Below are 27,782 nucleotides of genomic sequence, written 5' to 3'. Positions count from 1 at the left end.
CCCCGTGTCTGCGGAGCCGCTGTAGCCTGTGAGCAGCCAGATCAGGGACAGAGTCTCAGCCTCGCCGCCGCCACCACCGCCACCGCCACCGCCGCCGCCCAGAGACTGCCGAGCCGGGTCCGTGTGCCGCCACCCACTCCGGACACAGGTGAGGAGCCTCCCGAGCTGGCCTCCGCTCCCATCCGCCGCTCGCCCGCCGACCCGACACGGGGCTCCCTGGAGGAGGACCCGGGCGGCGGCTCGTCTCCGGGCCCCGGGCAGCCTCTGCCGCCCCCGGCCGCTTCCTTCTGCCTTGTCGGGGGCTGCTCACCGTCGCCCCATCCTGATCCCCGGGGTGGTGGGGAGGGGTGGCGGAGGAGGCGCCCACGCGTGAGATTCCCCCCTCCCCGGAGCGCGAGCGACCGCAGTCCGCCCCCGCCTGGGGCACCCTGCTTCCGCCCGCGACTGGGACTCGGGGCCGTGGCGCAGGTGAGGCCGCCCGCTCGCTCGCCCTCCCGCTCGCACCCACCCGCGGCGGCGCCCCCTCTCCGCCGCCCCTTCCCCCACCGCGCGGGCGGGAGCAGCCAGGTAGCGCGCGAGGCTCTCGGGTGGGGCTCGCCCGCCGGTGACCCGGGACCCGGCCACCGTGCCCAGAAAAGGACTCTCCGTCGGGTCCGGGAACGCGGTGGGGGAGGGGCGCGGGGTACCCCGGGATGGGTGGGTGGGAGGCGAGCATCCTCGGGAGAGCTGCGGCCCCGGTTGGGGGCTGCGTCCGTCTGGGTGGGGCAGACCCCGCCCCTCCCCCTCCGGCAGCTGTCGGGGGGCTGCGGCCGGGCGGATCCCGGCGGTGGGAGGGGACCCCGGGAAGGGAGCGGGGTGTGTCGGCCGCGGTTCCGCTTGTGCGGGCGCCGCTGGCATCGGGGGGCCCCCGGGGAAGGGCGATCGGCTCTTCTTCCCCCCACCCCCCTTCATCCGATGGGGCGGGCGCGCGGACTGCTCCTCCCCTCCCTCTGCTCGAGTTGGGGGGGGGTTCGCAATCGGAGGAGGTTGGGCTCCTTGACACAGTTCCGCCATGACAAAGAGAGCCGGGGACTAGCGCGGAGGCGCCGGGCTGGGCGGAGCCAAGGAGGGGAGGTGGCGGCGGAGGGCGCGGACGCGGGGACCGGCGCTTTCGGTTCGCCCCACCCGCCGGCCGCGGGCAGCCAAGGGTTAAGTGGGTGCGGCAAGCAGTCCGGCAGTCGAGGGGCGAGGCCCGGCAGCACCCGTTTTCCTGTGAGAAACCCAATCCACTTCCCCTTATACGGGGAGCTCGGCCGGGGAACGTTTGTCCTGGGCTTACATCATTTTTTCTATTGGAAGCCGCATTAGCCAGAGACCGTGTCTGATGTTAGATTTCCAGATCCCGGGAGAAGTGTGGGTTACCAAACTTTAAATAGTTAATGCTCTGAAGGTGCCGTGTCTCTAATTTACCTTAGCCCAACGCTTGTTTCAGTTGAGGCTACTTCTCATTGATAACCAAAAAAAGGAGTTGCTTTTTGGAAAGGTGAAGGGAAGGGTGTGATAATCGCCATGGTGGGTGTCAGGGACTTCTGCGGACTTTAGCAGTGCATTCAGCTTGTGACGTTCATTAAAATTTATTTTGTGGGATCATTGGTTTGACATCGTTCAAGAAAAAAATGAGCAGAAATAAACTGAAATCTAGGTAATTTTAAAACGAGTGAAAGAAAATTAACTGAGGAAATGTAGGAACAGCTAATAAATCGTGACTGCTAGAAATGAAGGGATTCTACCTCTGACTGCATTGATGACACTGATCCTCCCGTGGCTTAGCTGTTTCTTCCTGCTCACTTACAGTAGCAATCCGTTATGGGAGTTTGCTACGCAAGTGCATATAACGAATCCCATATAAATCCAAATAAATGGATTTGGTCTTGGGGTTGGTGATCCCTATGGTTTTATATTCAAGACATCTTAAGCGGCAATTAGTCATTTTCTTGATAATTTTTATTCTATGATACCTGGTAAATGTTATAAGTGTAGTAAATTGGGGTTGGGGCAAATGCTAAGTAAAATTTAATCACTCCTGATAAGAGCAAAATAACTGAATTACATCACGGTGACATGACTCAATTCTAGAAACTAATGGTCTTTATAGGTATCTTAGGTCTGGTGTACACACACACACACACACACACACACACACACGAGAGAGAGAGAGAGAGAGAGAGAGAGAGAGAGAGAGAGAGAACCCAAGCTGCTTAAGTGCTGATCGTTTAGTGGTATTGGGATCAAGTTGAACTTTTAACCAAGGAAAATGGGGGGGGTGTCCTTTTTTGTTGTTTAATTTGCTTTTTAAGAAAATAAGTTTATTGACTACGTGGCAGGGACAGCACTGCCCTAGGCTAAGGGTGGATTTTGAGCCACTGATGTGCCCATAGGTTTCGATCTTACCTGAAGCTGGGATCTTGTGAAGAGCTTTACTAACCTACTGTTAATATGCAGAGTGTGCTCATTTTGGGGTTGATTGGGGGGAATCTTTCAACATCGCTAGACTTTTGAGATACTTGTATACATTTTTAGAACAGGTACAGCGAGCTTCTCTAATAGTAATTTCTGAATATTCCTTTTCTTCCCTTTGCAGAATATCCAGTTATGGATAAAAATGAGCTGGTGCAGAAGGCCAAGCTGGCCGAGCAGGCTGAACGATACGATGACATGGCAGCCTGCATGAAGTCTGTGACTGAGCAGGGAGCCGAGCTATCCAACGAGGAGAGGAATCTTCTCTCTGTTGCTTACAAAAATGTTGTAGGAGCCCGCAGGTCATCTTGGAGGGTCGTCTCGAGTATTGAGCAGAAGACGGAAGGTGCTGAGAAAAAGCAGCAGATGGCCCGGGAGTACAGAGAGAAGATCGAGACGGAGCTGAGGGACATCTGCAATGATGTGCTGGTGAGAGGCCTTTGCTTTAGCTTCTGTAACGAACTCAAGTACACGCACACACCTTTAGAGATTGGCTGTTGCAAATTAGAGATTGCCCACGTGGGGCCAGTTGTAGATTTCTGTAAGATGAGACAAACCTTTCCACTCGTGGTTTGTGTTCCTGTAGTGAGGTGCTAATAGTCACGTGTGTGTGTGTGGTGAGCACAGGAATTACATCCTCGTTGTATGTAAGGAGTGTGGTAGACCCACAGACAGTCTGTGCAGAAAGCCGGTTTGCAGGTGCTCACCTGCCTTTATGTTAAGTCATTGACAAACAATGCAAGGCAGTTATGTCTAAGTGTGTGGAACCTACTGGGTTTAAAAACTGCTCGAGCTAAGGGAATTAAACATTGCATTTGTATATATTTCCTATTTTAAAGTAATGTTCTTCTTTCTTTGATTCAGAAAATTGAGATAATCTAATAGAAGACGAACCAATTAAATTTCTGGGGCAGGACCCATTTTCTGACCAGGATAAGGTTTAGCCTTAAACCTCATGTAGGTCCTGCTGTCTGAGTCTCCTAAGTGCTTAACAGCTGGCAGCTAGGATTCCTTTAAGACAGTCTTCATTGACAGAAAAGCTTGATTCCTAAATTGTACTTTTTAAAAAAATAAAGATTGAATCCATTTTAAGATTTAAAAAAAAAAAGTGCGACACCAGGCAGTGGTGGTGCTTTAACCCCATACTTGGGGTACAGGCTGGCGGATTTCAGTGAGTTCCAGGACTGTGTCACAGAGAAACCCTGTCTTAAAAAAAACAAAAAGAAGAAACAAAAGAAAAGGCTGTGAAATCACAGTCTTAAGTAGCTTTTTCTTTGGGTCCATTTTTATTTGTTCAGGGGATTTCATAACTGCTACTTTTCCAAAGTTGTAAAGTGCAATATTGAAGGCAAACAATTTATGTATATTAAAATTAGGAAATTAAGAGTGTTTAGAATCTGGAAAACCATCTATTTCATAATAAAAACTGTTGGGTTTGTTTCTGCTTTCCTTGCTGATTTATATATCACTGGGTTTATTATTAAGTCCTTGTGGGTTTTGTGGGATTTTTTCCTCCCAAGTACTGGTTTCTACTTCGGCTTCAAAGGGTATATTTAACAGATGAAATTTCTCCTAAAGAAAAACATTTTAAGGATAAAAGGGACATGCTACATTTATGTTCTGTGAGCTTGTTTGAGACTCCAGGTAGGTGTTCCAATATTTTCCTCAGCAGGAAATAGATAAGTCCTGGAATTCTCGAGTCTTTTCCTAAGGAAAGACTAGCAGCTTCAACTGTGTCCTCTGGGGCGGGGCGGGGCAGGTCAGGTATCTGTAAACGCCTACAGTGTGCCTCCTTTAGGATGGTGCGAGCTTTCACAAGGCCTAAATGAAGTTTTACCTTGAGTGCTTAATTTCTTCATGTAAGTGGCTCAGAGAATTATAAACAAGCTTTTACTTCTAGTAAACTCGAGCTCTGGTTGTAACTCACATGCTCAAATATTGTTTAACAGTTTCTGGGGACGAGGACAGGAGGTCAGCAGTGCTGCTGGTGTTTCAGTTGGAGAAGGCTCAGGAAATACCTCCATTAAAAGTGGACTTCTAGGTGTTAGAGAGAGGTGATGCCTTCTTAGAAATAATTTTCATATAATTCCTTCCTCCTTTCTAGTAAAATAGAGTAATATATAGCTGATACTTCTCTCAGGAAAAATAAGTACACCATTGTGCTTTATGAGTCATGGGTGTGGTTTCTCTCTGAGAAAGGTGAGCCACTAATCTTGCTGATTGCTGCTGCTGGCTGGTGGGTAGCGTCAGTGCTGAGCACGGCTTAGGTGCTGCTCATCACCTGCCTGGTGTGAGCTGAGGAGAAGCCTTGCTAGCTGTCAGCCACCCGTTCCGACCGTGTCTCTGTCAAACTGGTGTTTTCCTCACATAGGATGGACTCCAACCTTTTCTTTCTTGTACTATTAAGTGGTATCTGCATGCAGTATTGAATCTGGTGTATTCCTTTCTTTTTAGATGCTTAGTCCAAACTCTTGGTGAGAGGACCCCACACTAGAGATAACTAAGCTAGAGCCCCAGATAGGGTACTTTGTGTAGTCATAATAAATGAGTTACTATACTAGAGAGTCATTCAGACTTTAGGATGTGTTGTGATGTGGAAAAACCTAAGTTCTTTTAACAATTTAACAGTGTGGGACCTTGAGTCCTTCTAAGAAAACTGAATTCAATTCATAGGAATAGTGGGACTGTTTTTATCTCCAGCCCTCAGAATTATTATTTATTAATTAGTGAAGGAAAACAAGATAAAACCAGGCAGCTTCATGTCAGTGTGTGTCTTGGACTTTAAAACTTGCTATGTAGTCTTGGTTTTTAGCTGAAAATCTCTAGGTGACTCCTGTTGAAATTAAGGACTCAAGAATTTTTACAATGGTTGGAACCCATCTTTACTGCTTTCTAGATAGTATTTCTACGATTTATTTGTGGCTTGGTGTTGTAACATTCGGAAGAGCTAAGGTGATGGTGTAGGTGCTTCCCAGGAAGAAGTAGTGGAGTAATTGGGAAGCGCCTTCCTAGGGAATTGAGTCAGTTTTCTTAAGGGATAGCATTCAGTGAGGGATTTTACATAGATCGGAGTCTGAGGTAAAGAGAAAATGGGGTGAAGGAAAGAGTGGGAAGGTGGTGCTGGTTTGAACAACCAGTGACTTGACCAGAACAGCACGTTACCTACCTGTTCCTTCTTCGTAAGCAGCACTAAGAGGTTAGGGTCTGTGAAACAGCAGTGTGGACGTGTGCAGAGGACGCTTGGGAAAGCACAGCAGTGGGTGGGGGAGCAAATTCAGGTGAGAGTCAGAATGTGGAATACGGCCCTAGAAGCCACAGTCTGAAGAAGGTTGACTTCTGAAACGGTGAGCCAACCCTTAGAACACATTCTCTTTCTTCCTAGCTTATGCGTTTGCATTGAGGTTGGAAAATAAGCTGTGTTAGGGTTTTTCCTTAAGCATGGTCAGTTTATCATTGCTGTACATGATCAGCGTGTCTGTTGGAAGTGGCACCGCAGCTGCTTCCTAACTGGTAACTGATAGTCCAAGTGTGTGGTCATAGTTGGCTTTAACCGTTTGCTTTTCAAGTAAAGCAGACACGTGTCCAGTTGCCTGGTTTTCAAATGGGATCCAAACCTTTGCTTTTCCTGCATAGCTCAGTTCAGAAATAGTTTTCTTACAGGTCCCATCTTCATAAATTGTATGTTCTATAATAAGATAGTTAAAACTGAGAACTTAAATGTTTGATAGGCTAACAGTTCAGAATGTCGTTTTTTTTCCAAATTCTTTAGTTGTCCACGAACATCTTGCCATACTTGTCTTTCATTAGGAATTTACTGTTTAGTAATCATGGCAAGTATAATGGCATGACTGACAGGAATTTAGCAGTAAGTACTGGGTTCTTTCTTGGTAAGCTTGTGATTGCTTTTAAAAACCAAGGGGCGGCCGGGCGGTGGTGGCGCTCGCCTTTAATCCCAGCACTCTGGAGGCAGAGGCAGGCGGATCTCTGGGAGTTCGAGGCCAGCCTGGTCTACAAGAGCTAGTTCTGGGTCAGGCACCAAAGCTACAGAGAAACCCTGTCTCGAAAAACCAAAAAAAAAAAAAAAGAAAAGAAAAGAAAAAAGAAACCAAGGGGCAGTGGAGTAGTTGGTAAGCCTAGCTTGTCTCTGACACTTTATCTGAGTTTTGGGCATTGATGTTTGTGATGAAAACAATGTAACCAATTAAGTAATGCCAATTAGTGACAGATGAAGTGAAGAACTTCTCATTTTGTACAAACAAAACCCCTTTCAGTAATTTCTCCCAGAGAAGGAACTAGGAAGAGAAGTGGGCACTGATCAAATCTTGAAAGATATATTATAATGTTATGTAGGATTGAGGATGTCAGAGGTCGTGGAAAACAAAGAAAATGACACAAGCTTTGCCTGTGGGAAGTAGGCAAAAATGTGACAAGAGTTGTTTTATAAAAGAAATTTAGGACTTGGGGAGTCAGAAGCAGACTGAGCAGCCCAGGCTCCATAGTGAAATCCATTCTCAAGAACACCCCCCACCCCCCAACAAAGGGAAATGTAAAGAAACTGTTGCTTTTCTCATTGCAACTTTGGGGCAGGAAAGGCGGGTTATTGGGGCTCAACCATTTAAGGCTGTGGTCCATTATGGTGGAAGGAAAAGAGGGTTATTGGGGCTTAGCCATTTAAGGGTGTGGTCCACTATGGAGGCAGGCAAGCAAAGTCGCTAGTGTGGCCCTCATGGGATGGCGATGCTGCCCACATTAATGTAGGTCTTCCCTGTTCAGTTTAAACCTGAAAACAGTTTCACAGGAATGTCTAGAGGTGTGTCCACTATTACCAGAGCAATGCAGGGAGAAAGGAAAGGCTTTATTTGAAGACTTTCGCTGGAGGCAGAAGCTGATGCAGAGACTGTGAGGGGATGCTGATCACTGCCTTGCTCAGCCTACTGTCTTAGAGAACGGTGTTGTCGACCTTCCACACGCTGCACCCCTCAAGTTTCATGTTGCGGTGACCTCCACCCATTTTGTTACTACTTCAGAACTGTAATTTTGCCACCACTATGAATCAGAATGTAAATATTTGTGTTTTCCAGTGGTCTTAAGCAACTGTTGTGAAGGGGTCCTTTGCCCAAGGGGTCATGGCCCACAGACTGAGAACCACTGCTTATAGGCCCTAGAATCACCAGCCTGGATACCACCACCCACAATGGGCTGGGCCCTCCCCTGTCAACCACTAATTAAGAAAATGTGCTCCCGCTGGGTCTTAAAGTGGCATTTAGCTTATGAGAAGTTTATATAAAACTAGTTGGGACAGTTGGTCCCTTGTCAGCTTGAGACAATCATTGTTGAGCTGTACCCTTCCTTTGTGATCACGTGAATAGCAAATTGCATCATAAACATTTCAAGTTTTTAAAGTCCCACCATCTTTAAAATTCAGTCTTTTAAAATCTGAAATCTTTGTAAAATTCCAGAATCTGTAATTTTAACTGTGGGTTCCTGTAAAGTAAAAAAAAAAAAAAAAATAAGTTGAATTTCTTTTAAGAAGGAAGGGCCAGAGCACAATCGAACCAAAACCAATCCCAAAGTATAAATAAGGCAGTGCCTAACACCTAGGATTTACTCCCCATCTCTGGGGCTCCCCCAGGTGGCTCCACCCTCTCGTGCACACACAGCTTGTCTTCTAGGCTCCTGTTGCTGTCCTTGGTGGTTATTCCTTGGTGCTGACATCTCCAGAGCACTGGGGGCTGCTGCAGTTGGACTGCACTTGCACCTCTCCTGGGCTCCTCACGCTCTCTGCCTCAGCTTCTCTACATGACCCCTTAAACTACTGCTGAGGCTGCCCCTTCACCAACGGCTTCTCATTATGCCAAGCCTCAGCTGCTCTCTGTGGTTCTTTCAAAGTCAGTACCACCTAGGTGACTCTTAAACTGCCAGATCGGCAGCCACCTGGTCCTGCCTCAAGGACTGCCTCTGGAGCACAGCTTCCGAGGGCCCTAGTTATTCCACCCCAGTGATGCTGCTGGTCTCTTGTTAGCACAGCTGACCTGAACCACACAATCTTAATTTACAATAGCAACATACAGTGCCCCCAGTACTCCTGATGTAATGCTGGACCCTCACAAGCCAGGCCTCCACCATCTACATCTTTCTCAACAGTTTCCTTCCCAGCTCCCATCTCACCCAGCTTTGAACACTGGTAGCGTTTTGCTTTAAGAGTTCCAAAATCCTTCCGCAATTCTCCCCAAAACAACCCGGTCAGGTCTGTCACAGAAATATGCTTGCCCTGGTATCAGTTTCTGCCCTAGTTAAGGTTACTGTTGCTAGGATGAAACACCATGACCAGAAGAAGGGAAGGGTGCTTGGCTTACACTCCCACATTGAAGGAAGTCCATACAGGAACTATGGCAGGAACCTGGTGCAGGAGCTGATGCAGAGGCCATGGAGGGAGCTGCTTCCTGGCCTGCTCACCGGCTTTCTTACAGAACCCAATCACCAGCCCAGGGATAGTACCACCCACAATAAACTGGACCTTCCCCCATCAATCACTAATCAGAAAAATGCCCTACAAGCTTGCCTACAGCCCAGCCTTAACGAAGACATTTTCTTAGTTGAGGGTCCCTCAGATGATCTGCTTGTGTCGAGTTGATAACATTTTTTATTTTCTCCTTTTGCTCTTTAACCTATAAAAGAGGCAGGATTTTTTTCGTCATGAACATAGTACATATTCTAATGTTTTGAGTGGTTAGCACATAGAAAGCATAGTTAGAATATAGCTAGGCCTTTGTGTTATTGACAGTACTGAATATCATACATTTTAGTTCTAGAAAAGAGATGATTTGGGGCATATTTATGCTGAAATGTCGGGTATTAGAGTCAAAGTTAAGAGTGTTCTAATGTCAAATTATAGTAAGCTTCTTGTTTCTCTTAAGATGCTTGGGATCCTACTGTGTCTTCCATCTTGGTCCCTGTAGCCTTTCTGTACTACGACAGTTTCAAGTTAAGGGTAAACAGAGCTCGTATTTGCAGGGAGGGGTCTTAGGACAGCTGTCTCTGCTTGAAGCCAGGCTCCCAGTCCTCTGCTGCTGCCACCTTACACCAGCCACACTGGTTCCTATAGGATGCTCTGCTGGGCGGCCCTCTTACACACAGAGGATGATGTTGCTAAGTTGTAAATTTGCTGCATTGTCAGAGTTTTATTACATTTTCAATCTCAGTTTGTGTGTGTGTGTGTGTGTTGCAGTAATACTTTAGGGAGTCAGGACAACTGGAATAATTTGTTCTTCCTTAAAGTCACATGATCAGGCTTGGCCTCTAGTGCTTAGAGCCGTCTCATTGACCCTAACATCATAGATTGTTTTTTCAGTCAAGCCTGGCTGTCTCTGGTTGACCTTGGAGTCTGCAGCTGCCGCTTAAAAGCTTGTGTACACTGTACCCCATCCTTGTCTGAGCTTAATGGACAAAAACAAAATAGATTTTTTTTTAAGATTTTTATTATTTTATGTGTATGGGTGTTTTTCCAGTCTACCTCTGTACCCTATGTGTGTGTGATCAGAGTCAAGAAGAGAGTGTTGGATCCCTTGGGACTGGAGTTCTGTACTCCAATTGTGGGTTGCCATGTGGGTACTGGGACTGGAAGCTAGGTCCCCTTGGCCACTGAGCCTTCTCTGTCTGTCTGTCTCTCTCTCTCTCTCTCTCTCTCTCTCTCTCTCTCTCTCTCTCTCTCTCTCTCTCTCTNCTCTCTCTCTCTCTCTCTCTCTCTCTCTCTCTCTCTCTCTCTCTCTCTCTGTGTGTGTGTGTGTGTGTGTCTCTCTCTCTCTCTGGCCACTGACAAGACCCATTTACTGCTATGGCTCATCATTGACTTGGACTTGAGACTTTGATTGTCTGTTCTCAGTACTGTTAAGTACATTTCTTACCGTAATGGTTACAAAGCTTTTCCTTCTGCACATTTGTTCATCTTTGCCAAAACCCCATAAAGTCTTGTTAGCTTCAGTTGTCACTGCTCCTGAGGCCAGGATTGCAGTTCTCAGCTGCGTAGCCTGAGAGCCTCTGGTTCCTTACTCTGATTCCCTACCATCCACACCACAGACACCCGGAGATAGACTTTGGGAAAATGGTCAGAAATCTTGGGGGGTCCAGGAGGAGGGATAGGTGTTGAGTAGCTCCTCAGGCTTAGCTTCCTAGGCCGTTCTAAGTAACACTGCTTTTGTGAGAAAGACTTTCAGCTGGGAGATGGCTCAGTGGTTGAGAGCCATTGGCTGCTCTCACCATGTTCCTTTGGGTTTCTTTACTGTTGCCTTCATGGTGGCTCAGAGCTGTCTGTAATTCCAGTCCCAGGCATTCTGAAACCTTTTTCTAGCCACTGTTGGCATCAAGTGTACACATGGGACACAGACAAACATGCAGGCAGGACATCTATATTCAAAAAAGTAAATTAAAAATACTAATAAACATGGATGCTGAGTTTACAGCGACATATGTGGGGCACATGTCACCCAGAGGCTCGGGTTGAGGCTTTCTGGAATCGTTCATGCGACAGTAGAATTGACAGTTGAAATGAGCAACATGGTTGTGTTTAAGCTTGCTGTATTTATCAGAACCGTGCTCCTTGTAGGAATGGTGTTTCCTCCAGCTGTCCGTAGTTCTCCCCTGAGGGCCACCACCAGAGCTGGTTCTTTAACCTAGCACGAAGATAATGATCTGCCATTCTGCCTTAATTTCTGTGATTCTGTATACATTTCTATGATAAGGGCTGACTAAATTGGGACAGGTTATGCAGATTTAACTGACCTACAGTTAATATTTATTGACCCATTGTGTAAACCCTGCATCCTGGAAAAAGGCTTGTCTTGTCTGGACAAAGTGGAGTGGATGTGAGTGAGGCAGGGAGCTGCTCCAGCATGCTTTGAAGGAGCTGATAGGGAGCCCTGCTGCCCTGATGACTGGGGTGCCACTCACTGGGTGAGGGGAGGGGCTTGTGTAGCGTGCATGGAGCCCTGCTTCATCCTCAGCACAGCCTAATTGATACGGTGGTGCCGTGTGGGATATTTGTGCGCTGCATGAAAATGCATTGCCGTGTTTAGTGTAAAAAATGCTAAACGGCCAATAGCTAGGCAGGAGGTAGAGGCTGGCTTCTTGGGGAGAGAGAACTGGGAACAAGCCGTAGGCCAAGCTGTCATAGTGGGTCTCTGTGTCATTATTATGAGCTGGCTGGCAGGACAGAGAAAGACTCACCAGTGGTGTGTGCCTGTAGTCCTAGCGCTCATTTTAGGACTGGAAGTTGAAGAACACCTTGCACTACATAGGTCGTTCAAGACTAGAGAGATTGTCTCAAGGAAAAATAAATAAATAAAAAACCCTATGTTAGGTACCATTCCTATAATCCCAGTACCCCAAGCAGGAAGATAACCAATTTGAGGTCAGTTTGGGCTGTATGTGATTCAGATCTTGGCTTTGAAAGTAAAACAATAGGAAATATCTGCGACAAACACTTGTGGCGGTGCTGGAAGGAAGCCTGTCTCTGCCCTGCTGTGTCGGCATGGAGACCACATGGCATGCCTGTGGTCCACTGCTTCAAGTTGCTGAAGTGTGGAGCTGCCACAGGGTGGCTAAGACAGTGGTTCTTCCATTGTTTACCCAGGGGCAATAGTTCCTGAACCTGATTTAAAATGCCCTATTCCCTCAGCGCCCCCCCCCCCATTAAAAATCATATAAAATGTATTCTGTCAAGCCTTAAATGAGATACCTTATTTTTGATAGGAATTAGTTTTGTGGTATTTTAGGGTGACCTTTTACCTTTTCTCAACCCAGGGGATTACTTTATCAAATCTCCTGTTTGCTTAAAGTGTGCTCATTGTCTGAAAGTGCATTGTAGTTCATGGTCAGAACCTTGGTCTCGTCATTCCTGCACATCAGGCTTTTAAAGGCAGGCAACTGCTTGAGGCCCTCCTCATACAACACTTGGAGTTTACCCTAGGAGGTATCATCCTAGGAGCTGTGAGGCCCATTCACATCAGCTCCTGGCACCAACTATCCGCTAACACTTTTGTGCTCTTCACTAGTTGTTATGTTAGGTGGAAGCTGTGGAGGTCACAGTTCAGAGGGGAGCTGAAGCCACTTTGGCCACAAGGGGGAGTAGGAGACTAAATTCAAAAACAGTGATCTGTTACAATGCACTTATGGCTTAGCTTTTTATTTCAAATTTTAAGAGAGCTAGAAATAATGGAAGTCCTGCAGGTCTACAGACTTAAGACTAGAGATGTGAGCTGTGTGCTGTGCTTGGAAATCAGACTGTCTGTTTGGAGGATATTTTAGTAAAGTTAGTTTACCTACATTTAAGTTTTAGTTTATTAGCTCTGGGGATTTTTTGGGGCTTTTTTTTTTTGGTGTTTTGTTATTATATATAAGATTAAAGTCTTGTGTAGCCCACACTGGCCTTGAAATCCTGGTCCTCCCGTCTCTTAACTGTTGGTACTTAGACATCCAGTTTTTGTTTTTGAAATAAGGTATAATTCATAGCAAAATGCAGGCTGGCCTCAAACTTGACATTCTGCTCCCCAGTTCTAGGGTTATAGAAATGAGCATCAACCCTAGCTTAGGGCTTGTTCTCATTAATGGCATTTTAGGTGGAGTACCATTGTGGTCATTAAATTTCACATGGCCAGTCCCTGAAATGCTCTCAGGACTAAGTGAGAACATCTCTCCCAAATCTCCTATTTACAAACCCACCATTACTGTTCTGAATACTGAAATAATGAGCTCAGTGAGGAAATGAACCCAAAGTGTAGAGCAGTATTGGAAGGGAAGCGCAGAGCACACTGCTACGCCATCTTCTAGACGCTCTCACTCCGTTCAGGAGTTTCTCTTTTAAAGGAAAGCTTCTAATCGCCTTTGTGTGAGGCACACACGGACACAGGACGTAGGGCTGGGAATCACGCTGCCAGCCTTGCCACAAAGGCCTTTATCCAATGAGCCTCTTAACTCCTGTTCTTTTTTTCTTTAAAGTATGAGTGTTTTGCTCAATTGTATGCCTGTGCACTACATGCATACCTGGTATCCTTGAGGCCATCCCCAGAAACTGGAGTTAGAAATGGTTGTGAGCCACCGTGTGGGAGCCTTGGTTCTCTGGAAGAACAGCCACTTAGAGGGTGAGCCGCCTCACTGGGCCTCCTCTCCAATGATCTTTAACCAGGAATCTAACAATTGTTCACAGACTATTCTATAGATCTTATTTATACTTAACAGATTGAACCATCATACTTAATAGATTTTTCTAGAATTCTATTCAGGGCCATATTTTATATACTTAATTTACTATCCTTAAATTGGACCAATTTTTCAATCTGCCTTTGGTGCTTTGGCATACACACACACACACACACACACACACACACACCATTTTGCAGGTTGTTCCTGGATTTGGTTTGCATTTGTAGCTCGTTTGGGACAGGAGTTGATGTTGCAGTCAGACTTGGAAGGCACGTGCTGATGTCCAGTTGCTGTGCTAACACCTTGATCTGTTTGTAAATTTTAAGTGTCCAATGCTTTTGGATTTTTTAAGGGTAAACTTTGTGATTACTGTTGTTAAAAGTTGTTATGTTCTAAGTGTTTTTGCTTTTAAGAAGGGGGAGTGCTCTTGAATTTCAAGGACATGTTGAGAACATTTGGTGTATTAGAGACACGTTCTTGGGATCAAATGAGAAAGACTTGACATTAATATCGTAATCAACAAGAAGATTGGGGCACAGATTTGTGTCATAATTGTGACTTAGTGATGGTTAAAGCCAAACCTGGTTCTCCTGCTCTGACAAGCTTTCCTGCCTCGTACTGTCCACCTCTGGCCTTTGCTGCTGTTCTCGGTCTAGAAAGTAATTTTCCTAGTATCGTACAAGTGGGGTAGCTTAGTCTGCTACATTGCTGCTGCTTGTGAAAATGTTCGTTTGTGCTTACTCTGACACCCAACCCTTTGTCGTCTTAATTGAGCCTGTGGGTTTCCAGAGACATGGAATTTTCTCCTGGGAAAACATCCATTAGTCATCTGGCGGTGTCAGCCTCGGTCTCCGTTAATTGTTTAAGAGTTAAATGGTGAAATGGCAAGCTTAGTTTATTTTATAATTACGTGAGAAATAAGTCTACGGTGCTAAGGTAGTAAGAATCGCTCCACTCAAAGTTGTTCTAAAGTTCTCATTTTTATTTAAATTAAGCTGCTGAAATTACACATTGTAATTCAGCCAAAATATAATATTGAGTGTCAGATGCAGACAGCATGGTAGGTTTGTTGTTGAGTTTAGAGCCTGTTGTTGTAACTGAGGTGGAGGCAAAACCGCTCGAGTCCATGAGTTCCAGTCCCAGTGTGGACGGTGTCAAGGTTCTAGCTTAGAAAACAGTATGTGAGAAGTTAAATGATAATTGTACCTGCTCTGAGAAGGTGAAAACTCCAGCCTGCTCTTTTCTGTATTTTCTAGTTTATTTTAGGCTTGAATCTTGGTGTATGTGTCGTGTTCTATAGTGTAACGTTGTCTAGACCCTTGTTGCCAAGGAGAGTGTATTTTCTTGTTTTCCTTAAACTAAGACTTCTGGAAGTAGACACTGCAGGTAAAATGTAAGCACATATAAAATGAACTTGAGAAGAATGTGGTGTTAGTATTGAAGTGTCTTAGCACAGGTAATAGTTTCCTGTCCTGAGGTGGGGTGGACGGAAATGCAGTTGCTGGATCTTTAAGATGAGCAGTGTAGCTCATGCTCCGTGAAGGGAGCGGATCTTGAAAGACACGTGTGCAGGCGCTTGTTAGTCATTTTTGCTGATGTGGTCCAGTGTTGTCATGACAGACAGTCATTGTTGTCTACCTGTTTTATGTGGGTGGGTGTTTTGTCTGTATAAGTTTGTGCACCTTGCACACTCCTGGTATCCTTGAAGGGCAGACAGGTAACTAAGCCACCATGTGGGTGCTGGGAACTGCTATTTTCACACCAGCTTTTGCTGTCTAAGAAAATACCCGCTTACCAGACAGCAGAGCAAGGAGGGAACATCCCAGGGCCATGGTACGCTTTACTGCGCTCACAGGCTTGAGTTAACAAAGATTGTGTCGTCCTTGGAGATGGACAAGCCCTGGTATTGGCAGCGTTTTTTGTGAGGAGGCGTGAGAAATGCAGGCGTCTGTCCGCGTGCACAGACACCAGGCCCCAGTGCCTGCTGCTGTCCGTTGTGAATTGTAGGTGTCTCTCAGATGTTTGGGACCGTGGTTATGTCTGGAAAAGACGGGTGCGACTTGTGCATCAGACTAGCTGCTTTTTCCCATGGGACCCTCCTTTTCCTTCTGAGAACTTCAGACGGGTAGACACTGACAGTTAATGCAGTGAGTCAGTCCATCACTTCAAGGAAGACGCTGTTGTTATGGTGATAAATGAGAACCGGGAAAACTAATCTTGTGTTCCAACAATTCCTTAATGAGTGCAGAGCGGTTTGGAGACATAAACGTGAATTGCAGATACTCGGGCTTCACTATAGTGTACATCCCTGTGCCTTTGCGGTCATACCACCCGCCTTCGAAGTCAGGTCTCTGATTGATTGCACATTGTATGTGAGCAAAATTTAGGAGATTGCATTGTGTTTCACAGAAGTTCCTCTGTGTGTGTGTGTGTGTGTGTGTGTGTGTGTGTGTGTGTGTGCCTGCTTTGCCGCTTTTAAAACATCCCTTTATCCTTGGTTCTTACCCTTGCCCACCTATAGTTGAATCTTTATTGTAGCTCCCTTGAGTAGATGCCATTGGTTTTGGTCGGTTTGATAGTTGCTTGCCTCTTGTGTTAACCTCATGTTAACAGAGTGTTACCAGTCAGGGTTTAGATTTGAAAAAGACTATGTTGACTTTTAATCTCAAAACCCCAAGTTATCCTTTTGAATTCTGGAAGAGGACTCACTGTCCACTAGTCTGCTTATAGGAGATTGTCCTCATAGGGAATTGAGCTGGTCTGTTTGGGTGATGACAGGGGAGTGTTTCCTGTAGCCCAGGCTACCTCCATCAGACCACCTCAGCCTAGGTGCTTTCTGTTTAACGAGGCTCCCCTGTTGAAGGTGTTCTGTTAACCCCCAGTTCCTCAGTGTCTGTCTTGTTAAATGGCTGTAGTCTAGATTTGGTCATGCCAAGTACAGTGTGGTACTGAACTTTGGCTCCTAGTTGCGTTGGTGTATCTTGGAATTGCATTCTCCTTTTCAGTGGACAAAGCACACTGTTGAGGCAGAGGAAACACGTCATGGTAGTCTATAACTGAGGCAGTCTCAGTTTGGGGTCCAGGTGCCTCGTGGCAATCCACCTGTCCCTTGGTGGGGGGGGGGGGGCTGGCCAGGGTTATTAGAAAAATGAAGGTTTTGTTTTGAAATCTTTTATATCTTAATCTATAGTGTTTGATTAAGAAATATTCTTAACTTTGCTTTGTAAATGTCATCTTCTTACTATTTCTGGTTTTGTTTTGTTTTCCTTCTGAAGTCTCTTTTGGAAAAGTTCTTGATCCCCAATGCTTCACAAGCCGAAAGCAAAGTCTTCTATTTGAAGATGAAGGGCGACTACTACCGTTACCTGGCTGAGGTTGCTGCTGGCGATGACAAGAAAGGTAACTGGCTGTGTGGGCCCTGCCCTGGGAAGTCCACCTTCTTCCTTTTGACAGCCTAGAGCCCTGCAATAGTATTGTATAGAGCTCTAGTTTCTGCCTACATTGGTAAACACCAGAGGTGACATGAGGAATCAGAATGAAGAAATCCTAGAAGTGCAACATGAGATTCCACCATCCCTCAGTGTTAGTATTAATGGGTATATGGGTGTTCACTTGTGTGTGTCCAGTGCTGGTGGAGGTCAGAGCAGTGCAGTCTCATTCCCTGGGGTTGGAGTTAGACAGTTGGGAGCTGTCATTGGAGTGTTGGGAATTGAACCCAGGTCCACTGGAAGAGAGCAGTCACTGCTCTTAATCTCCGAGTCATCATTCTACCCTCATCCATATTCCAAGTTGCTTTTCTCTCAACAGTAGCCAGTGGCTAGTATGATCCAGGATACCATTTTGATTTGTTGTTTTAAATTAAATATTTGCTTAAGGTTGTTAGATTTCATCTTTCAGGGGCATGTACGATGTTAAATGAAAGGTTTGGCTGGGATGAAGCTGGAGCCCGGGTGTTGAGAGTGCATTTTGCTGTTTGATTTCCCAGGAATTGTGGACCAGTCACAGCAAGCGTACCAAGAAGCATTTGAGATCAGCAAAAAGGAAATGCAGCCAACACACCCTATCAGACTGGGTCTGGCCCTTAACTTCTCTGTCTTCTATTATGAGATCCTGAACTCCCCAGAGAAAGCCTGCTCACTTGCAAAAACAGTACGTAGTTCACCTGTTCTATGGAAGGAGATGGAGCTGTCTTCCTGGCTTGGTTACTGAAGTGTGCTTTGTTGTTGCAATTTCAGGCTTTTGATGAAGCCATTGCTGAACTTGATACATTAAGTGAAGAGTCCTACAAAGACAGCACGCTAATAATGCAGTTACTGAGAGACAACTTGACAGTAAGTACTGACTGCTCTCGGCGCTGGGTGTGGCCAGAGATCCTGTACTCAGAAATACTTACAACCCTATAAAATTACTAAATACAATGTCCCTTACACCACACGAGGAAGAAAACTACCTTACTGAAGACACATTACTGGTATTTGAGTATTTGGGTTGGACTTGTATTCTTATAAGTTACTTGTTTCCATTTCAAGCTTTGAGTATTTTCTTTTTCATGCCAGAGTTGTGTGCTTAATCAACACAAGTAAAACTGGATCCAGGGTTCTTGGGGTAGAGAAATAAGGATTGTACGTTGCAGGCTAGCCTGGACTACATAATGACCACCTGCTTGGGGGGCTACAAAGCAAGATTTTGTCTCAAACAAAAGTAAACGGGCTGTTTGTGTTGAAGTTGGTTTTCCTTCCTTGAGTTCATGTGTTTGTGTGGCTGACTGGTTTACACAGCAGGAGCTGGGAAGCTTAGGTTCTATACCCTTGCTTCCTAAGCTCTTCTGGGGAAGGCTGGAGTGACTGCATCCTGTGTGGAAGGTTTGAAGATGAGCCTGGTGCCATTATCTTACCCCAAACAAAAACTAACAATTCTTAATACAAATTGAGAATTTATTTCTGTGGTTTTCATTATTTAAATTGGGATTCATATAAGCTTGTGCCTTACAGTTGACTTCTTGGGTTTCCCTTCAGATAGTATTACATTTGAAGTTTCGAGGCTTAGGTGTGTGTGTCAGAGAAAGGGTGGAAATGGGTTTGTATAGCCTAGTGCTTGTCTAGAGACATGCCCTGCCTTCTATAGTCTCACTTCCTGCTCCAGTCTGCTGCCAGATGGCTAAACTTAGTAAATGCAGTTGGGGTTGTCTACAAAGTTAAAAGACAGAAATAAAGAAATAAGGGCTACTGTAACATTGAGGACTTGCTCTATGTGCTGGAGGTGGAATTTAGGACCTCGTGCATCCTGGGAAAATGATTTACCACTGAGCTGTATCCCCAGCCCAAATGGAAGAAAATATGTGAAATACTGAATCATTTGATTCATTCACTGATTTTTAATAATAAGAATGTTTGGAAGATGGAGATGACACTCCTTGGAAGAGTGTGTGGCCCTGAATTTAATCCTCAGTACTGTTAAAAAAAAAATGTCCTTTTCCTTGCCAAGTATCAGTGGGATGCTGAGGCAGGAGAAACACAAATGCTAGGCCAGTCTGAGCAGCGTGCAACTGTTAGGTTTTCTTACTTTGAAGTGGGGAGGTGGTATTGAACTTATGTCTAGTTGTGGGGAGCTCCTGACCTAACACTTTGATCCATTGCAGCTGCTGTGAGTGCAGCAGTGTGCACCGTCAGGTGGTCGGTCGGCCGCCTCCGCAGCAAGAAGTGTGCTTCATCCTGAGGCATCTCTCCTGTCTCTGATCACAGCCTTTCCGGAAACACTGAAAACCATTGACTTTAGAGTGTTGGGTTTTTTAAAATTTTTAGTAATTGGGGACTTACATTTGTTTTTCTCTTTGAGATTGTGGGGCGAGGGGACACTTGTGGGTAGGTGCTTCACAATAGGTTGTTGGGATTGGCAAGACTGTGGTTTAGGGACTAAGACTGAGATTTCCTTCCTCTTCCCTTGGCGAATAGCCGCTAGTGAAGACAGGTGCTGTTCCAGCTGTTAGAGCCTGGCCACATGCCAGGACCGAGGCGGGTGTGCAAGAAAGGTTTTTTTGTTTGCTTGTGTGGTTTTTGTTTCTCTTTTTTGATCTGAAGAATGCTGAAACCCTCTTTCCCTCTCTTACCAGTTGTGGACATCGGACACCCAAGGAGACGAAGCAGAAGCAGGAGAAGGAGGGGAAAATTAACCGGCCTTCCACCCTTTGTCTGCCTCGTTCTGAAATTTACACAGTAGACCGTTTGTCATCCATGCTGTCCCACAAATAGTTTTTTGTTTACGATTTACGACAGGTTTATGTTACTTCTATTTGAATTTCTATATTTCCCATGTGGTTTTTATGTTTTAATATTAGGGGAGTAGAGCCAGTTAGCTTTAGGGAGTTACTCGTTTTCATCCTGAGGTGGCCAATGTGGGGATGTGGAATTTTTACACGAGTTATACATGTTTGGCATAGTACTTTTGGTACATTGTGGCTTCAGAAGGGCCAGTGTTAAAACTGCTTCCATGTCTAAGCAAAGAAAACTGCCTACATACTGGTTTGTACTGGTGGGGAATAAAAGGGATAATGGGTTCCAGTTATGAGTGTAGTCATTGTGGGTACTTTAAAGGTGTGGAACACTTGTGAGACTGTGGTACAGACAAATGTCCCTTGGATACACCTTGGGATCGTGTGTCTGCACGCACACTCTTGACCACAGCCCCACAAGTGGCTCTGGGACAAAGGTGTGACCCAGCTTACTCTGATAAGGGCAGAAACGGTTCACATTCCATTATTTGTAAAGTTACCTGCTGTTTGCTTTCATTATTTTTGCTACACATTTTCTTTGTATTTAAATGTTTAGGCAATCTAAGAACAAATGTAAAAGTGAAGCTGCGGTGATGAATTGCTCGTGTCGGCCGCTCTGTGCCTGAGAAGCACAGTGGTAGACAGATCCCATGTATTTAACTTTTTTTTAGTTTTTTGTTTTTTGCTTTTGTGATTTTTTTTCTTTTTTTTGATACTTGCCTAACATGCATGTGCTGTAAAAATAGTTAACAGGGAAGTGACTGATGACGGCTAGCTTTGTTTTCGTGTCTTAGGAGATTCTCATGAGCACCCCAAGCATAATTGTTAAGAACACATGTATTAAAGTTCATGGAAGTGGAATAAAAGTTTTATGAATGGATTTTTCAACTACTTTTCTCTACAGCTTTTCATGTAAATTAGTCTTGGTTTTGAGACTTCTAAAGGAAATTGTCTCCTTGTTCCCTCTTGGCAGCTAATGGGCTTTAACCAATTTTGAATTTAAAATTTATCAACAACCACAGAAACGCTACTGTAACTACCTTTCTCGACCATGTTCCCTTACTTTTTCCCTTCTTACTCCCTTTCAAAATTGAAGTGGACCTTTTATTTTTTCTGGGTGGGGGGTGGGAGATTGATTGGCAAAGGTAATGTGTTCCATTTGAAACTTTGGTCTCCGGCGTTTTCTAATTTAAGAAGCCACAATGTTCTTGGCCCATTGTGACACTGGCAGCATTAACTGTTAAGTTCTGTGCTTCCAAATCACTGTTGGTTTTTAAGACTTTCTTGATGCTCTTGCAGCTTGCCTCTGGTGTCCAGCCCTTCATTTCTACTGTCAGGTGCACAGGATCACTTCTGTTGGCTGTCTTGGCACCCACCATTCCGACTTGTTGGCCGTGTATTTGGGGAAAGGCCGCATGATCTCTCTGGCTCCACTCAGTGTCTAAGATACCCCGCTTCCTCTGCTTGCATCCCACAGCCTCCCCTCATCCTCTTTCCTACAGCCCAGCTCTCCTTGGTTGAGCTTGTGTTTATCTCCCTGGAAACCCCACCCTGAATGGTCTGTCCCGTCTCCCCTTAAAGCCCTCCCTCCTCCTATCCTCCAGTAACGATGGGGCTAAGTCACACCCAAAGCTCACACGTACCGAGTATTTCCTCACTACTTTACAGAAAACACCAAACAAAAATGCCATTTTAAAAGAGGTGTATTTTTTTTCTTTTAGAATGTAAGCTCCTCAAGAGCAGGGACAATGTTTTCTGTATGTTCTATTGTGCCTAGTACACTGTAAATGCTCAATAAATATTGATGATGGGAGGCAGTGAGTCTCAATGATGAGGGGGAGAAAAATCCCAAGCACTGTTCTATGGCTTATTTCATCTTATTTCATCATGATCTGATTACATTCGGAAATGCCAGCCCTTTTGGACAAATTATCCCAAATAATGCATTCGAATAAAAGTGCGGTGGGGGTGGGGGGCGTGTTCTCAAGAGAAATAAACCACTTGCATTGTGGTCCCGGGATGCATCTTCAGCCACAACCCATTGACTGAGTTTGCCTCCGCTCCCAGGCCAAGGAGAATTAAGCTGTGGACAGCAGGATGTCATCTCATTCCAGTAAATTGCAGCTGGTCCCTGAGACGGGTCACATCTGCCTATGGCTCTTCCTATGCATAGACACTGCTAAACTAGTGTGATTCTGAAATTGTGATACTTAACCTGCTACTAGCTATTGGTGTTTTTATGAATAGTGCCCAATAGATGAAGAAAGATTTGCAACCTCAAATTTTCCACCCCTTGGAATTTGAATAATAAATTTGTTTTTAACTTATTTCCCTAATTGTCCCAAATCAAGGCTTCATGTCTGTTTTGTTAATGTAACATAAAGCCAGGAAATGGTTGAACCAAGGAGTGTTTTAGTGTTTTGTGTGTGTGTGGTGCCGGAATTACCCCTTTGGAAAACGAGTTGTACTGTTTGAAGGGGAGCAGCAGGTCTGGGCTGTGGCAGAAGGAAGTTTGACCTCTGGCCTTTTCAGTTGGCAGCTCTTCCTCGTGCTGCCAAGAAGGAGCTCAGGGGTAAGAAAATGAAGGAGAGACTAGTCCAAGTGCTTGTCTCACAAAGCAGTGAAAGCTTGCCATCTTGGTCCTCCTGCTGGACAGTGAAAGGCAGCGATTGGGAAACAGCGCAGGCTCTGAAGGCTGACCCAAGGATTCAGCGGCAGGAATGTCCCGTGAGTGTGTGGAATAGTTTGTGGGTTAGTTTGGTGCCTTAGCCAGGGACCCACACTTGTGTGTGGGAAGTGTGGTTTTGTGCAGGTGCAGGCTGGTCCGGAGAGCATGGTTGCCACCTCCCCTGATCTTTGCACGGGGAAGTGACTCAATGGCGTAGCCAGAACTGTTGAGGGCTGGAGGACCCAGCTGTTGGGAAGGCTGTTCCTGAGGGTCCCTCACCGCCTGGCCCAGCGTACTGGAACAGCGAGTGTATGGTACAGAATTGAGTATATTTACACCTCGCCCGCGGTGATACTGGATACAAATGCTTTACGGTTGAGTCAGGTTCAGAACGTTTCTAGAAACCCGAGTTTGAGTACTCTAGTCTTGTCAGTGTCTCCGTCAGGTACTCCAGCCGGCGTTGGTGGGGACCAGCTGATGCTGGTGGTCAGCAGGGCCAGGTTTAGTCGACGTTAACACTAGCGGAGTGGATGGTGGACAAGAATTGCTGTCGATGGCTCGGTAATAAAGGTGCTTAACACCAGGCTCAATGACCCCATTTCTACCCCTGGAATCCACATGGTGGAAGGAGAGTTTTGTATTCTGACCTCCACAAGTACACAGGCAAAGTAAACATTTAAATAACAACTCCAGCCCAGGAATCCCCTAGAAACCTGGGGTGTGTGTGTGTGTGTGTGAAGCCAGAGAACCAGCCATGTTCATCTTCTCAGCTCCTGTGACTGAGTTCGCAGAATCCCTAGACATCCAAATGCCTGTTGGAAGATAGGATTGCTCTGATGATCTTCAGCGGGGAGAGGGACCAAACGGAACCTCTGAGGCTGGAGAGGCAGCTAGCTCAGCAGCTAACGGCTCATACGGCCTGGACCTCTGGTATCCACCAGCACCTGTACTCTCACATCCACAAACAAGATTAAAAATAATAAAATTAGCCCTTAATTCCAACACTCTGGAGGCAGAGGCAGGTGGATCTCGAGTTTTGAGTTGGAGGCCAATCTGGTCTACAGAGCGAGTTCCTGGACAGCCAGGCTACAGAGAAACCCAGTCTTGAAAAACCATAGAAAAATCATAATCTTTTATTTTAAATAGTGGTTAAAAACACTGGCTGGTGCTCCAGAGGACTCAGGTTAGAGTTCTGGGACCCACCCAGAAGCGCACAACTGTAACCTGAGTTTGAGGGTCTAACGCCCTCTTCTGGTGTCCGAGGGCACCAGGTACACAAGCGGTGCGTAGACAAGCAGGCAAAACATTCAATCTGTTTTTAACTAAAAGCTTCAGCTGACTATACATTATGAACCTCAGGAAATTTTAAATGAATAATTTATTCACGTATGTGTGATAAACCTGTTTCTTCCATCCAGGACATGAAATGCAAGCATAACATTAATAGAGAATGCTGTAGACAAGAAGCAGGGAGCAGGCTAAGGCGAGAGTCACAAGTGGATAACGAGCAATCAGTAATGTTCCGCAGTTGGGGCTGTGTTGGGGGCTTCCAGGTGCAAAACCAGTGATAGACGGGTTATGATGAATGCAGGGTCAGGCGTTGCCGTTTCCAGGAGGGAGGAAACGGAAGCTTGTGTGAGAGCTTAAAGATAGCATTGGAAGAGATAAAACGGGAGAAATAGTTACCGAGTCTGTTTAGGCCGGGAAATGAACACACAAAACTTCAACAGAAACTGAAAAACTGCCTAGCTGCGTCCCACTGTCCCTCTGGAGTGGAAAGTGTCCATCCATCTTCAGGGTGAAGCAGGATGGTGGGTAGAGTGGGTTTCCTATCCCTCTGGTCCCCGAGGAAATACAGCACATTAGGAGGGCACTTGGATGAGTGAGTCCATCGTAAGGGTCTCCTCAACCATTTGAGGAGGTGTTCGTTACTATTGCACCGTGCGGGGAAGAGTACGACTTTTAACCTTTTCTCCCCCCTCAGCAGATTCTTCTTGGATTCTTCAAGACATCTGTACTTGGTAGAATTGGAATTTTTATTTTTTTAAGTCTGGCTTGAGAGATGTGAGTACGTCATCTTTACCGGTTCAGAGCAGAGCCCAGATCTGTAAGAGGTGTATGAACAGTTTGGAAATGTTAGTCCATAAGTCTTGGCTAGAAGGTTGAAAGGTCCATAAAGCTGGAAATGAACTTGATGAGAGGAAGCTTTCTAGTGGGAGACCTGTCCGTCCCACTACTGCTGTCTGCCCACCGGCGAACGAGGATTGCACCTTACAAGGTGGTATAGGGCTAACCTGTGTAGCGCTGGGGCTTAGGCTGGTGGGAAACTGAACACGGCCGGACAGCCGTGCCCCTGGTGGAATCGTTACTTAGGGGCAGCGCTTCCAGGTATGAGTTCGCAAGGCATGCTGGATAGGCTGGAATCGAGACAACTGATCCTTGTCTCAAAGGGGCTGCTTGAGTGGGGCATCAGGGTCTGAGAGTTAGCAGGAGTCAGTGGAGGTGGCTTCCAAAAGAGTCAGTAAAAATCAGTGAGCCTGTTAGGGAAAAAGACTAAGAAGATGAGCTTTAAAAAACATCTTCCAGGGGCCCAGGGAGATTGCTCTGTGTGTGTGTGAGGCGCTTTCAGAAAGATGAGGATTTGAGTTCAGATCCCTAGCACTCCTGTAATAACAGTACTAGATCTGAGGAGACACACATAGGAGGTCCCTAGGGCCACTGCCGACTACTTCAGTGAAACGCCTTGTCTCCCATCCCAGTACCAACCAGGCCCGACCCAGCAAATTTCCAGGGCTCGGATGGGATTGGCACATCAGGGTGGTATGGACGAAAGGGATGCCATCTCGTCTCACAAAACAAGATGGAGGTGACAAAGGACCCTTGGCAACCTCTGCCTCACACACACACACACACACACACATGCAGCAGTGGTGCATTAAGGAACAAAAGCAAAGCATTTAACTTCCTCTTGCACTAATCTGACCAAGAGCAAGCACAAAGTTGAATTCTCCACTTCTCTCCTGTCTTCTTTCTGTCTGTAGTCTAATTATCTAGCCTGGCCTATCTGAATATTGTATGTGTGTCCGATCTGGCAGTCCCTGTTGCCTTTGAGTTGTGCCTCTGCGTCTGTACCTGTGTCTGTGTGTACCTGCTGGCAGGTGTGTTGTGTGCACGTGTGTGCACATACATGGGTTTGGGTCCCTAACAAAGGGCTTTGCTCTGTTTATTGACGAGCACACACACACACACACACACACACACACACACACACGGTATGGAAAAAGAACGGGGAATTTTTAAAAACAAATCTCTAACATTAGGTTTTACAAGGGAATAAATAACTGACCCCAAGCGACTTAATAGCACTCAAAACCCCAAGATCTTTCAACCTATAATCTGCATTTTGCTTCCAACATTGTGGTGGACATTTGGTGAATAAGGCTGCTTCCAACACTGTGGTGGACATTTGGTGAATAAGGCTGCTTCCAACATTGTGGTAGACATTTGGTGTATAAGGCTGCTTCCAACCTTTTGGTTGCTTCCAGCAAGTGATTACAGCATGCACGTTATTCTGGCCAAGGGCGTGGAAGAACACATAATTTAAGATCAAAGCCCTGTGTTGAGCTTTTGTAAAAGTTGGAATACATGGGCAGCCCATAGTAAGGTTGGTTACATTGTTTTGTTTGTTTTTAATGCTGATTAAATATAACCAGGCTGAGCAAACAGCAGGACAGCAGGTAACACATAGCCTTAGCAGGTCCCTAGGGATAGTATTAAATACATAGCCTTAGCAGGTCCCTAGGGATAGTATTAAATACATAGCCTTAGCAGGTCCCTAGGGATAGTATTAAATACATAGCCTTAGCAGGTCCCTAGGGATAGTATTAAATACATAGCCTTAGCAGGTCCCATTGCTAGGGATATTATTGACCTGGTGGCAAGGTCTGTGAAAAATTCAGTCTCCTTGAGGTCAAGAGATATCTTCCAAAAAAACATTTATCACTACATCAGTTCAATGAGAACCTGTCCCCCATCCAAGCACTAGCCAATCAAGACCCTGCTTATCTCCAAGAATCAGGAACTCCCATGGTGGTGTGGCTGAAGAAAGAGATCTTGGCTTGTAAAATAAGATGGTGACAGAGGAAGACACTCCATCTGAGTCTGTGTCACACACACACACACACACACACCTTTAACTCCAGTTCTCTTGGGTTCCACACAGATAAGTCTTGTTCTCACAACAGCCGGGGGCGACAGGTGAGGGAGGACCAGGGTTCTCAGGACCTAGACACGAAGCTGCCCACTGGAGAGGAGAGAGTGAGACTGGGGGCTAAAGGCATGGCTGTACGGAGTCCATGGTTTTGGCCCCACTTTTGTTGAAGTCTCGGCTGAGCAGGCATAGAACTGTCTACAAGATTGCAAGTGGTCAAGATGGCAGAAGGCAGAAAAAAGAAACCGGAAAACAAAGATCTCTGGAAACACTGTCTTCCCGGCAATGGCTGCCTTAGACAGGGAAACTGGGCTGTGTTTCTAACTCAGTAACACCACACCACTAAGAAAACACATCCTCATTCCCTGCTCAATTGTTTCCCTGTTTTCTTTCAAAGGACCTTAAAGCAAAACACTAACCACAAAGGACTTTGCTTTTCTTAGGAAGGCAAGTATTTAGTAACTTGGCTTTTCCCAAAGATTAAGTCTAACTCTTTTTAAAAATTACTTTGTGTATGGGGGCGGGGTTGTAAGCATGCGTAAGCATGTGTAGGCATGGGCTACCGGTAAGTGTTCTAGAGAAAGCACGCTGCAACCCGAGCTGCATCTCCGTGAGCTCTCTCTCTGAAGACCTTACCGCACGATACGAGTGTGTGTCGTGGCCATCAGAGAAGAGACTTAGTCTCCCTGCTACTGGCTGGCACCTGGAGCTGGCACAGGTGACAATAGATCTACTCCAGCTGTTGGGAGGATCCTGATGACAGCGTGGGAACCAGACACCCTCCTCCACTCATCTGTAGGAGCTGAGACGAGCGGTGGATCTGGGGGCGGGGAGGCTAGGCAGGTGCTGCCTTTGCTATTTTCTCAGCCTCTGTTCCAAGGCATCTGACTTAAAAGACTGGCTACAAAAAAAAAAAAAAAAAAAAAAAAAAAAAAAAAAAAAAA

General features: G+C 45.8%; 1 protein-coding gene and 1 long non-coding RNA gene across 2 annotated transcripts in view; one reads left to right on the top strand and one right to left on the bottom strand.

The window, feature by feature from the left end:
- Ywhaz (tyrosine 3-monooxygenase/tryptophan 5-monooxygenase activation protein zeta) lies at positions 1 to 22,287 on the top strand. Its single transcript, XM_050161592.1, has 6 exons — positions 1 to 148; positions 2,621 to 2,925; positions 16,968 to 17,091; positions 17,678 to 17,841; positions 17,928 to 18,023; positions 19,802 to 22,287. Exons 2-6 carry the CDS (start codon positions 2,632 to 2,634, stop codon positions 19,859 to 19,861), a joined length of 738 nt encoding a protein of 245 aa, XP_050017549.1. The 5' UTR covers positions 1 to 148; positions 2,621 to 2,631; the 3' UTR covers positions 19,862 to 22,287.
- Positions 22,288 to 24,565: 2,278 nt separating this feature from the next.
- The window catches only part of LOC126512993 (uncharacterized), a 6,993-nt gene continuing 3,776 nt past the window's right edge, over positions 24,566 to 27,782 (bottom strand). Inside the window, exons 3-4 of the long non-coding RNA XR_007595222.1 lie at positions 26,819 to 26,931; positions 24,566 to 25,165 (exon numbers count right to left, since the gene is read on the bottom strand). This is a non-coding gene — a long non-coding RNA (uncharacterized lncRNA). The remainder of the gene's footprint in view (positions 25,166 to 26,818; positions 26,932 to 27,782) is intronic.

The sequence above is a fragment of the Alexandromys fortis genome, unplaced genomic scaffold, assembly GCF_014885135.2.
Source record: "Alexandromys fortis isolate MF-2015 unplaced genomic scaffold, M_Fortis_MF-2015_v1.1 scaffold_17, whole genome shotgun sequence".
NCBI classification, from domain to species: domain Eukaryota; kingdom Metazoa; phylum Chordata; class Mammalia; order Rodentia; family Cricetidae; genus Alexandromys; species Alexandromys fortis.
The sequence above is the reverse complement of the archived record's forward strand: the minus strand, read 5'-3'. Positions and strand labels throughout refer to the sequence as shown.

Excerpts from the sequence above, each read along its gene's own strand:
- Ywhaz (XM_050161592.1), top strand. The coding sequence starts at position 2,632 with ATGGATAAAAATGAGCTGGTGCAGAAGGCCAAGCTGGCCGAGCAGGCT. Across the intron at positions 2,926-16,967 it reads ACATCTGCAATGATGTGCTG|TCTCTTTTGGAAAAGTTCTT; the intron begins GTGAGAGGCCTT and ends TTCCTTCTGAAG. Across the intron at positions 17,092-17,677 it reads TGCTGGCGATGACAAGAAAG|GAATTGTGGACCAGTCACAG; the intron begins GTAACTGGCTGT and ends TTGATTTCCCAG.